This window comes from Esox lucius, chromosome 14 (genome assembly GCF_011004845.1).
Source record: "Esox lucius isolate fEsoLuc1 chromosome 14, fEsoLuc1.pri, whole genome shotgun sequence".
NCBI classification, from domain to species: domain Eukaryota; kingdom Metazoa; phylum Chordata; class Actinopteri; order Esociformes; family Esocidae; genus Esox; species Esox lucius.
In genome coordinates, this window is record NC_047582.1 from 1,225,498 (window position 1) to 1,237,382 (window position 11,885).

The following is an 11,885-nucleotide window of genomic DNA, read 5'->3' on the forward strand; positions in this document are numbered from 1 at the left end:
GTTGAAAAACACTGATGTAGTAGACAATATTATCCAGGGTCAGGTGCCTTGCTTTTCAGCTTGTCTGCTCATGGGGTCAAACTAACATTTCAAACCAACATTTCTACATTTACAGATTCCAATATTCAAACCACTAGGCCACAGTACTGCCCTTGTATCACTCCTAGCCTAGTATAAGTGCATAAGCAGTGCTGTTGTACTCTAAAACACATTGGCGCTGTGCTTTTTCCTGTCCTAAATCCAACACCTAATGTTATCCTAAATCTAGACCAAACCCGAGCCATATTCCTTTAGTTTACTATACAGTGAGGGAAAAAATTATTTGATCCCCTGCTGATTTTGTACGTTTGCCCACTGACAAAGAAATGATCAGTCTATAATTTTAATGGTAGGTTTATTTGAACAGGGAAACAGAATTACAAACAAAAAAATCCAGAAATACGCATGTACATTTTTTTATAAATTGATTTGCATTTTAATGAGTGAAATAAGTATTCGACCCCTCTGTAAGGCAAAACCCTTGTTGGCAATCATAGAGGTCAGACGTTTCTTGTAGTTGGCCACCAGGATTGCACACATCTCAGGAGGGATTTTGTCCCACTCCTCTTTACAGATCTTCTCCAAGTCATTAAGCATTAAGGTTTGAGGCTGACGTTTGGCAACTCAAACCTTCAGCTCCCTCCACAGATTTTCAATGGGATTAAGGTCTGGAGACTGGCTAGGCCATTCCAGGACCTTAATATGCTTCTTCTTGAGGCACTCCTTTGTTGCCTTGGCCATGTGTTTTGGGTCATTGTTATGCTGGAATACCCATCTACGTCCCTTTAGCAGAAAAACACCCCCACAGCATAGCCTTTATCCTTTTGGTTACCAGTGAAATCTTCCCACAAGGTTAGGTGTTCCTTGTTTTACTATTCCTGTAGGGATTTTCAGTCCCCACCAGGTTAGTATGTGCAACAATCTCAATTACTGCTGTTTTGTTTTATGTATTGAAAGCAACAACAGAAATAATACTGCATCAAATCAATCATGGCATTATCCCTTTGCAACTTATTCAATCCGGATCTGCCAGTAAAATTATTTGAGAAGATTTGTTGTTTGGTCCTTTTTTCCTTTGGACCTCTGCTGTCAAGGCAAACATTGCAGCTTGGCCTACTTTACAAGGCTCTTATCTAGGCTGTTCGTCACTGCCCCTTTTACGGCCTGCCAACCTGTACGGTTGATTAGCATTAGAAATGGTAGTAGTACTACAGCACCAGTTGACAAGTGTATTGCTGCAATGTATGTTTAAATTGCATTTCCAAATGTAAGAATTGCATACCTACCCCTAAAATATATAATTTTTGTGTAATTCTAATATTTGGTTTTTAGGCTGAAAAGGATGTGAAAGCCCCTCCAAGGAAGAAGTCAAAGCCAGAGGAGCTCAAATCCTCTTCTTCAGGTCCTAGTTCCCGCAAGTCTGAGTGAGTAACCCTATGCCCTTCAGTGTTTTTTGCTTTTCCCAGCTTGAGGAAGTCTGCAGCATATCCATCCTCATTCTGCATCCAATGTGCTACTTCTGGTACATCATTTTTCTGGCCTGGACAGAAACATATACAGGTGCTGGCCATAAAATTAGAATATCATCAAAAAGTTGATTTATTTCAGTAATTCCATTCAAAAAGTGAAACTTGTATATTATATTCATTCATTACACACATACTGATATTTCAAATGTTTATTTGTTTTAATTGTGATGATTATAATTGACAACTAATGAAAATCCCAAATTCAGTATCTCAGAAAATTAGAATATTAATTAAGACCAATACAAAAATTTTTTTTGAAATGTTGGCCAACTGAAAATTATGAACATGAAAAGTATGAGCATGTACAGCACTCAATACTTAGTTGGGGCTCCTTTTGCCTGAATTACTGCAGCGATGCAGCGTGGCATGGGATCGATTAATCTGTGGCACTGCTCATGTGTTATGAGTGCCCAGGTTGCTCTGATAGTGGCCTTCAGCTCTTCTGCATTGTTGGGTCTGGCGTATCGCATCTTCCTCTTCACAGTACCCCATAGATTTTCTAAAGGGTTAAGGTCAGGCAAGTTTGCTGGCCAATTAAAAACAGGGATACCATGGTCCTTAAACCGGGTACTGGTAGCTTTGGCACTGTGTGAAGGTGCCAAATCCTGTTGGAAAATGAAATCTGCATCTCCATAAAGTTGGTCAGCAGCAGGAAGCATGAAGTGCTCTAAAACTTCCTGGTAGATGGCTGCGTTGACCTTGGACCTCAGAAAATACAGTGGACCAACACCAGCAGATGACATGGCACCCCAAAAATTCACTGACTGTGGAAACTTTACACTGGACTTCAAGCAACTTGGATTCTGTGCCTCTCCTCTCTTCCTCCAGACTCTGGGACCTTGATTTCCAAAGGAAATGCAACATTTACTTTCATCAAAGAACATAACTCAGTAGCAGTCCAGTCCTTTTTGTCTTTAGCCGAGGCGAGATGCTTCTGACGCTGTGTCTTGTTCAAGAGTGGCTTGACACAAGGAATGTGACAGCTGAAACCCATGTCTTGCCTACGTCTGTGCGTGGTGGTTCTTGGAAGCACTGACTCCAGCTGCAGTCCACTCTTTGTGAATCTCCCCCACATTTTTTAGTGGGTTTTGTTTCACAATCCTCTCCATGGTGCGGTTATCCCTATTGCTTGTATACTATTTTCTACCACGTCTTTTCCTTCCCTTCGCCTCTCTATTAATGTGCTTGGACACAGAGCTCTGTGAACAGCCAGCCTCTTTAGCAATTACCTTTTGTGTCTTGCCCTCCTGGTGCAAGGTGTCAATGATCGTCTTTTGTCTTCCCCATGTGTTTGCCTACAGAATTAGACTGAGAGACCATTCAATGGCCTTTGCAGGTGTTTTGGGTTAATTAGCTGATTAGTGTGTGGCATCAGGTGTCTACAATATTGAACCTTTTCACAATATTCTAATTTTCTGAGATACTGAATTTTGGGTTTTCATTAGTTGTCAGTTATAATCATCAAAATTAAAAGAAAAAAACACTTGAAATATATCAGTCGGTGTGGAATGAATGTATACATTATACAAGTTTCACTTTTGGAATGGAATTACTGAAATAAATCAACTTTTTGATGATATTCAAATTTTTTGACCAACACCTGTATGTACATATGACTATGGAAGTAAAATTATTAAATTATTAATGTTTTTTTGTTTTTTTTTAAGCAAGCAAGCAAGTTTATTTATATAGCGCAATTCATACATACAGTGGGGGGGGGGGTATTTGATCCCCTGCTGATTTTATACGTTTGCCCACTGATAAAGAAATAAGTCTATAATTTTAATGGTAGGTTTATTTGAACAGTGAAACAGAATTACAACCAAAAAATCCAGAAATACGCAAAATAAATGTATTTGCATTTTAATGAGTGAAATAAATATTCGACTCCTCCACAATACATGACTTAGTACTTGGTGGCAAAACCCTTGTTGGCAATCACAAAGGTCAGACGTTTCTTGTAGTTGGCCACCAGGTTTGCACACAGTGGGATTTTGTCCCACTCCTCTTTGCAGATCTTCTCCAAGTCATTAAGGTTTCGAGGCTGACATTTGGCAACTGAAATCTTCAGCTCCCTCAACAGATTTTCTATGGGTTTTAGGTCTGGGGACTGGCTAGGCCACTCCAGAACGTGAAAGGGCTTCTTCTTGAGCAACTCTTTTGTTGCCTTGGCCATGTGTTTTGGGTCATTGTCATGCTAGAATACCCACCCACAACCATTTTGTTTCAACTATAGTTTATAGTAACTGAACATATACATACAGAATACATAATCCCAAACCAATTATCGGCATATCCAACAGCAATTTTGAAAAACATATTGTACCGAGTAATCATTTGATCAAGTCATCAATGTTTCTGATGATTATTAGTCACATACAAATGTTAACTAGTATGTCATTAATTGGACATTTATATTTTCAGTAGTTGGTTAGTGACGTAGCGAAAAAATACGACCCCCTATTAGCTAACTAGCACCATCTTTATGCTACAAATACTTATGCTGTTATCTGTAGGAACACCTCTGGACATTCTGTAAATTTTCCTTAATAATTATTGCCTAAAACTGTGTGCTTAGTGGATTTTAAGTACCATGAGAGAGCTTTGTCGAAACTGCGGAGAAGGACAGAGTGAAAATTGTGAAGTGCCAGATGTGTTGCGTTTTATGGGGCAGCAGAAAAATATATATTAGGTTATGTACGTTTTTGAAATAGAGATTACCTAAATGGTTGGTGGTCAATGTCTCTGCATCATTGTGGCCAGGGGTTTGATTGCAGCATAACAATTCCCGGGTGTCCCGCACAGGACAGCGCATATTCACTTAGCCCGGGGTAGACGGGTGGATTTTGGACAGAGTTGCACCTCGTGGTAGGTTGGGTGTCTGAGCTCAGTTGTGGTTATTGAGTGTGGAATGCATTGTCCTCCAGAATGTGTACTGAGTGCTAAAACTTCTTTGTTTAGCAAGCTGTGATAAAATGCGGAAAGGCATGATGAGGTGTGTTTCAGAGGATGCGTGAATCTTAAAATAATGATGTGAGAAAAGTTAGGTTAAAATATTTATACTGTACTTCTAGCATAAAGGTAATCGTTTTCTACAAAATGTATCGAAATAACTGAAATTCCCTATTTAATTATATTTGCTGGTCCACCTGTTAGTACTATCGTTCCCAAACTAAACCACCCTGGACTAGCTAGTACTATATCAGTCTTGTTTGGTATTGGAAGACGAGGAGACAAATAATGTTGTTAAGAGGCCAGATTCTACACAGTGCCCCTTTAACTTTAACTTATAAAAAATATTTAAAAGAGATGACATCTAAGGAAATGTTGGTGATTTCCAAACCCTAATTTCTGATTGGGGGCGTTTTCCCGTTAGGATTGGAAAGTCCCCTTCCACTATCTTCCTCTTTGTCTCATTGATTTAACATGCCACCTGGACTGTTCCCTTTCAGGATGCCTAAGAACCCAGATGAGGAGAAGCCTAAGAAGAAGTCTAAAAAGGGTTGTCCAGTCCCTGAGCAGCAGCCCAATGCCCCTCAGGATCATGGAAAAAAGATGGGGGGGCACAAGCGACCTGCAGGACTGCCTCCTGAGCCCATTGCCGCCTCAGCAGCTAACAGCAGAAATAGGCAGGCCTTCACCAATGTCAAGCAGAAGAGCACTAGCAAACATCGCACAGAGCATTCTAAGACTGGCAAGGCAAGACATTTTAATTGTATTCATTTATCAGAAGCTCTTTTCCACATCAAATTACAAGTAATGCATACATTTTAAGAAGCTAGGTGAAACTACCATTCAACTCCGTAGCAGTACTTTCTAATCAATTAATTCATTAGATATGAGTCAACGTCTGTGTTCTACATGAAATTGTCACTAAAGTTCACTAAAGGTCTCTCTAATTGCTGTATCGGAAATAAATTAATGAGAAAGAAGTGTTGAAATGGAGGCTGTACTGTGTTCTCTGTGGTTTTATCAGAAGGCCCCCATGAGCAGCTTTTCCTTCTCCGTGCCTGCCCAGCCCACTGGGGCTGCCCTGTCCTCCCGACCCCTGCTAAAGTTTGATGACAAGTAAGATTCCTTACCTACTGTGTCATTATTATTACTGTGAGTGACCATCTCCCATTGGGATGTTGTTGGTTGTGGCTAAAATGTAACAATTTCTGTTAACTACAGGCTGCAAGCAGTGGAGTATTATATGAAGGAAGCCAAAAAACTCAAGCACAAAGCTGACGCCACGGTAAGAGTAAACTTTTACTTCTTTAAATCCTAATTTCTTTCTCATTCTTTTTTATGGATTCTGTGGCCAATTTTAAACCAAGGTCTGTGTATGTATTTCTTCCCTCCAGTCAGATAAGGTTGGCAAAGCTTTCAATTACCTAGATGCTGCCATGTCATTTATGGAGAGCGGCATCGCTATGGAAACTGATCCCCAGACACCGAAGTCAGCGTACACAATGTTTGCAGAAACCCTGGATCTGATAAGGTGAGCTGCCAAAAACTATTTGAACTGGATGAAGCCAGAGCAATGATTCCTCAAACTGAGGATATGAAGAGAGGTTACAATAATATAAACAAAAACATTTTATGAATTAATGATCTATGCACTACAGTTGCGTTCTGACTATCAAAACACAATGTGGATGTATGGTCTACATGGTTTCTAGGACGTGAAACAACTTTTGCATGTACAGGCTTTGTCTGGTTGTTTTCTGTAAATCCCTCCATTTACTTCCTACAGGTTTATATTGAAACTGAAAGGTTCTGTAGACCATTCGTCCCCCGCTACAGACAAGGACTTTATCGTTTTATGGTAAATGGAAACAATCCTATGTACTCTACGCAAAACAACAGTTAACATAATTTAGTTTTTTGTATTTTATACCTGAAAGGTGATTCAAATGAAGTATTCTAGTAGATTGTGTGTCCTTGTTTTTGCGCGTCATTCAGTATGAGGTGCCAGTCCCTTCTACAGATGGCCATGTTTCGCAACAAGAGAGAAACCGCACTTAAGTATTCTAGGACCCTCACAGATCATTTCAAGGTATGCTCTTAGGATCACAAGTTGACCCTTCTGTTTCTGTTTGTCTTTGTGCATTTAGTATACACATTACACACATTTGCTGAAATAAATGCTCTGTGGAAACAACCGGTTCGAGTAATTCCAGTACCAATCAACCTAAATGTTTGACGTGTCCTGAATGTAGATAATTCCTTGAATCCAATATTTGTCCGACTGGATCTTCCATTTTTTATTTTCAGAGCTCCTCTAAGTCTGCGGCTCAGGCTCCCTCCCCTTGCGTTTCAAAGTATGTATTTTATCTACAACATAGTACATAGCTTTTCTTCTTTGAAAAGCATCATTTTTGTTACTGTTGCATGTAGTCAGTTATCAGAGTTATGGCTATATAACAGGTGCAAATGATTTATCTCTCTTACATCAATTGAGAGCACTTCTGAAATCAAAAACATTTGATAAGGACCCACTCTATATAGGTTTGACAGTTTAGTCATTTAGCAGAAAATCATCCTCATTGTGACTTACAGCTGCTCTAAGGATGAAGTGCCCCCCCCCCCCCAAGCACACAGTCATGCCATGACCTCTGTTATTTCCAGAAGCACGGGCACCCCATCCCCAATGTCTCCAATGCCGTCCCCTGCCAGCTCTGCTAGCTCTGGGCCCGGCTCCAACCACAGCAGTGGGGTGGGGATGGGCACTATGAGCTCCGTGGCCATTCCACAGGTTATCCAGCAGGTGGCGTCGTCCTACGTCAACATCACAGCACTCTTTCTGAGTGCTCACGACATCTGGGAGCAGGCTGATGAGCTAGCCCACAAAGGCAGCGGTAAGGACACAAGGAAAGGGTTACAGGTCTTTCATAGTGATAGCATAATTACACAGGGATTATTTACAGCTGGAGTTGTATATGTTACCACCAGAGGTCATTGTTGCTCTGGGGGAAAAATACTGGTGATGTGGACGTTCAGGTTCATGTCAGCATTTCTCTACTGTTACTCTGTTTAATGTTTGGTATTGACCTATAGATTCCATGTCTCTGTCTGTATCTCTGTCTGGCTGTCTGTATCTCTGTCTGGCCCTGTCTTGGTCTGTCTGTGCGTGCCTGTCTGTCTGTCTGTGCTTCTTTAGGTTTGCTGTCAGAGCTGAACTCTGCTCTGGGCCCGTTGAACTTGACCTCCAACATCAGCTCTCTGGTTCGTCATACACGGCAGGGATTGCAGTGGCTACGACTGGACATCCGTGAGGCCAAGTGACCCTAACCTTAACCGCTTCTGAAACCCATCCCACACTACACTCCTAAACCCTGCTTAGCCCTACCCACAAGTACCTAGCCATGCTCTGCCCAGCCCTGGATAACGCTCTCTTCTATTTATTAACCAGCCATGAGATAAAAGAATGAAGTTGTTCATATGGATGTCAGGTCACATAGTCAATTGTCCCCCAACTACACTAAATCGGGAACATCATTGAGACTCTGCATTTCCCAATCTTGCGTACACACACACCCGTTGGTTCCATGGAAGGATCAACCAGCAATGCAATCTCATCCACTTGTGGCGCTCAAAAGACAGAAGGACCCGATGGACTGATCACAGGTTAGAGCTGTGGTGTGCTGAACGTGACTCTCAATTTCTGTGCAACTGGTCACACAGCCAGCCAACCCTTTTTTTTCCTGTCCTGAAGAGGGGTGAGGTCATCTCCATGTGGGATGGTTGACTGGGAAGCCTGCATTTTGTTTGGGAGTAGGGGCCTCTCATCCTTCTGTGGTAATGCAGTAGTGACTACATTTATTTATTAGCTTTATCATGATCTTTATTATTACTATCAATATTATTACTATTAATATATTGTTGTTGATGTTTCTAAGTTTGTTTTTGTTTGATCAAAAGCAATGTCTTGGCCATTGTTTACTACTTCACTCAACTGAAAAGACCTAAAGAACTAAAGGTATCCATCCATTCCAGACACGTCTATAAAACTAGTAGTTTTTTATGTTGGTCAACCCTGCAGAATATAAGCAAGTACCTTTCTGCTCTCCCATTATGTATTTCAAAGTGGTTATATTGTGGTTAAAATTGCCCTGAAATATGGATGTCAGTATTCCAGAACATCTTTCTTCCTGCAGACAATATGGCCCTTGACACTTGGCCCGTGACTGTGTTCATTAGTATCCTCCCTTTTTCTTTTCAAAAGAGATGGAATACATCTGCCAGGACAGGTCAATTATGTAAATTGAAGTCATAAGAAAAGATGTGCTTTGACTTGAGCTGGTTATTGTTCCTTTTATCAACAATAACTGTTCATTATAAACAGTGTTGATAAAAAACCAGATAGTCTGATCACAGTTCAGCTGGTAAGTAGCACTGGTCCCTTCTCTTCAGACAGAACAGAGTACTTAATTAACTCTACCTCATCTTCACTGCACATGGAAACAAAACTGTCTAAGGAGGGGGGGGGGGCTTAGTCTTTTTGGATATGAGTGTACATACTGTAGTATTTACTCTAGTACTTACTCTAATTGGGCAATCTCGTAGAGATTTTTGCTGTGTACATCTTCCCATTTTTTTTATACAGACACAGCATCATTCAGTAGAAAACAAACATGTGCCTTAGATGAGACTCAAGTCTGTCCACTACTTATTGAATGTATCGTTGACAAAGCGAGTCCCACCAACTGATGTCAAATGAGTGAGTGAGTGTGTGTGTGTGTGTGTGTGTGTGTGTGTGGTTTCAGTGAAAGTCAGTATAGCCAGCCAAAGTCCTGCTCTTCCCTTTACTAACAGCCATGATGTTGGAAAACTGATGCATTGTGTGACTGGTAACCTGTGAGCATGCAACAACAGGCTCCTGTTCAGACATTACATCTTGTTCTTGCATACAATTATGGCACCACTCCGATTTAAGTTTTTCAAAACCCGTCAGCACGTATCTGAATGATTGCTACCTTTTTAGTACATTAGATGAAACTGCAGTATTTCCCATTTGTCAGCAGAAGTAATTGATTGGCAGATTAATTGCTTAGTCTTAGAACTGACCTCAAAATGACCCTATGGACCCCCATTATTTTGAGTGCCTGTTACCATCACCTTAAACCTCCATTTCACAGTGCCAGATGGCGTCATTGAGGAACGGAAGTGTTTCTAGGAGCCAGTGAAGGTGGGCTGTCTCACCATCTGGCGTAAGACTGTGGGGTAAACCCCACAACTCCCTAGATTACAGTGCGTCCTAATTGTCGGTAGTCCACTATTCAAAGAGTAGGGTCCCATTTGTGACTCAGTTGATGTCTGGAGAAGTAGACATTATGATCATGGACCTCATCATGTATGTTCACAGCTGACTAGGATGTCCTAGACCACTTTCTCTAGATGGAATGACAGAATTTTCTTAATAAAACACTGTTTAATTTGGGCCCATTTTCTGATTTCGACAAGTTGGATTGTAATGGTATTACAAACTTGTATTTTATTACAACGTTGGTTATTTATTGTAATATGTTATCAGTAGCAAAATACTAGTGTTCCTTATTTATTTTTACATCAATCAATATTTTGATATTTTCTTCCCAACCTGCGCTATCATTTCAACATTAACACTGCATTTTGTTATAATTGGCCGACATGCTCATTATTATCTTTCTTTGTATTTTATGTTTTCTTCAGTGTTCTGCAATGGGTTCGACCGAAGGCACCAATTTGAGTTCCTAAGAATGACTGACTTGTCAGTCTTTCCTCTAGCTTGTAGTAAGGCTTTGGTTATGAGCAATAATAAGTGATAAAAGCTAAACAATGTATTTTGAAAAAACAATAATGAAACACTGTTATTGGGAAAAGATTTGTAAGTGGTTTATATCACAGTGCTTTGTTTATCATTTACTAGATCTGTGCCATTAGTTAGTTGAATTGTTTTATTATTACTAAACTGTAAAATAAATTGGGGCTCACTGGAAAAACTATATTTCTATTGGAGTACAAATATATAAGGGCTGCACATGGAATCACAAAAGAACAATGCATTTATGTATTTATTTTATCACAAATATGACGTATGAATACAGTACACTGGTACTTTTTTTATTTTGTTTCTTCAAAGTAGGCTGCTTTATAAGTAATCATAGTTTGAGTTTCCCAACTTGGATGTCAATACTGCACATTAATTGTTGTCCTGTGTGAAGAAGTACAATTATACACTGTACTTACTTAAATGCATTTCTCTGGTTTCTATATCATGTGACATATATCATATTTTTGAAGCTTTATTGTCGTTTCATTAAAACATATATTCTTTCTGCATCATTTGTAGCTATTGTGTGTACAAAATGAAAATGTTTGCCCGTACATATGATCTTACACTAAAAGGACCATCTTCACCATGGTCATTTACTGGGAAAATGTGCAGAAATGTTTTGTAATTCAACTTTTTTGCCTTGTGAAAATATGTAAATAGTTTGAGATGCAATGTACAGAGATGTATAAAGACTGGTTGGCAATGAATTTAGGCTTACTTTTACTATTAAGTTCCTTTTTTCCAAAGATGCTGTTTGCAGACCTTTTGTAGCTTGGCCGCTGTAGCTGAAGAGGAATAGTTGAAAATATGAAACTGATTCCACGGTACATTTCTGTCATCTAGACCTGAGCTCTGCAGTGTAAAATGTTTCAGAAGCAATAAACTTTGGGGAAAATCTGTCTGTGTGAATTATGCTTAATAGCTCAATTGAAGTGAGGAGTATGCTATTCACAAGAGACCTAATATTGTAATTTGCATACTTCCCTTCTTGTATGCTGAAGACTCATTTAAGAAGGGAAGGACCTCTAAGTTTTAATCTAATGGCATTTAAGGAGATGGACGGAGTATGCAGTTTTGTTGTTAGAGTCAGTGTTGTTAGTTTTGTTGTTAGGCGCTATAATTGATTACATTTTATTTTTGCACTCAAATTGCATAAACACACCACAATAACAAAGAGGAAAATAAAAAATGTGGTCCAGTTTACTGAAAATATAATAATTGCAATATTGTGTTTTTGGTATGCCTCCACCAACTTTTAATTTGGGCAGTTTTCCCTGTAAATATTAAGTAGGGTTCAAGTTCGGGTAGCTTCACTCATGGACAGGATTGTCCCAGAGCTTCTGATCATCGTCATGCTGAAAGTTGAATCTTCACCCCAGTTTTGTGGATTGGGTTTTCTTCAAGGACTGCTCTGTATTTTGCTCAGTTCATCCATCCCTGAGGGAAGTCTCCTAGTCCCTGTCACTGAGAAGCATCCCCATAGTTTGATGCTCCTATCACCATGCTTCACCATTAGA

The 11,885-nt window shown here is 39.8% G+C and overlaps 1 protein-coding gene across 2 annotated transcripts in view; it reads left to right on the forward strand.

The window, feature by feature from the left end:
• aff1 (AF4/FMR2 family, member 1) overlaps positions 1–11,265 on the forward strand; it is a 72,037-nt gene extending 60,772 nt beyond the window's left edge. Inside the window, exons 10-19 of one of the 2 annotated variants that reach the window (XM_029125121.2) lie at positions 1,372–1,463; positions 5,021–5,267; positions 5,545–5,636; positions 5,742–5,805; positions 5,915–6,051; positions 6,307–6,378; positions 6,516–6,609; positions 6,828–6,874; positions 7,182–7,411; positions 7,714–11,265. In XM_029125121.2, coding sequence (XP_028980954.2) covers positions 1,372–1,463; positions 5,021–5,267; positions 5,545–5,636; positions 5,742–5,805; positions 5,915–6,051; positions 6,307–6,378; positions 6,516–6,609; positions 6,828–6,874; positions 7,182–7,411; positions 7,714–7,838 — 1,200 coding nt within the window. In that variant the 3' untranslated portion in view covers positions 7,839–11,265. The remainder of the gene's footprint in view (positions 1–1,371; positions 1,464–5,020; positions 5,268–5,544; positions 5,637–5,741; positions 5,806–5,914; positions 6,052–6,306; positions 6,379–6,515; positions 6,610–6,827; positions 6,875–7,181; positions 7,412–7,713) is intronic. The other variant, XM_029125122.2, reaches the window with a different exon arrangement.
• The last annotated feature ends 620 nt before the right edge of the window (positions 11,266–11,885 follow it).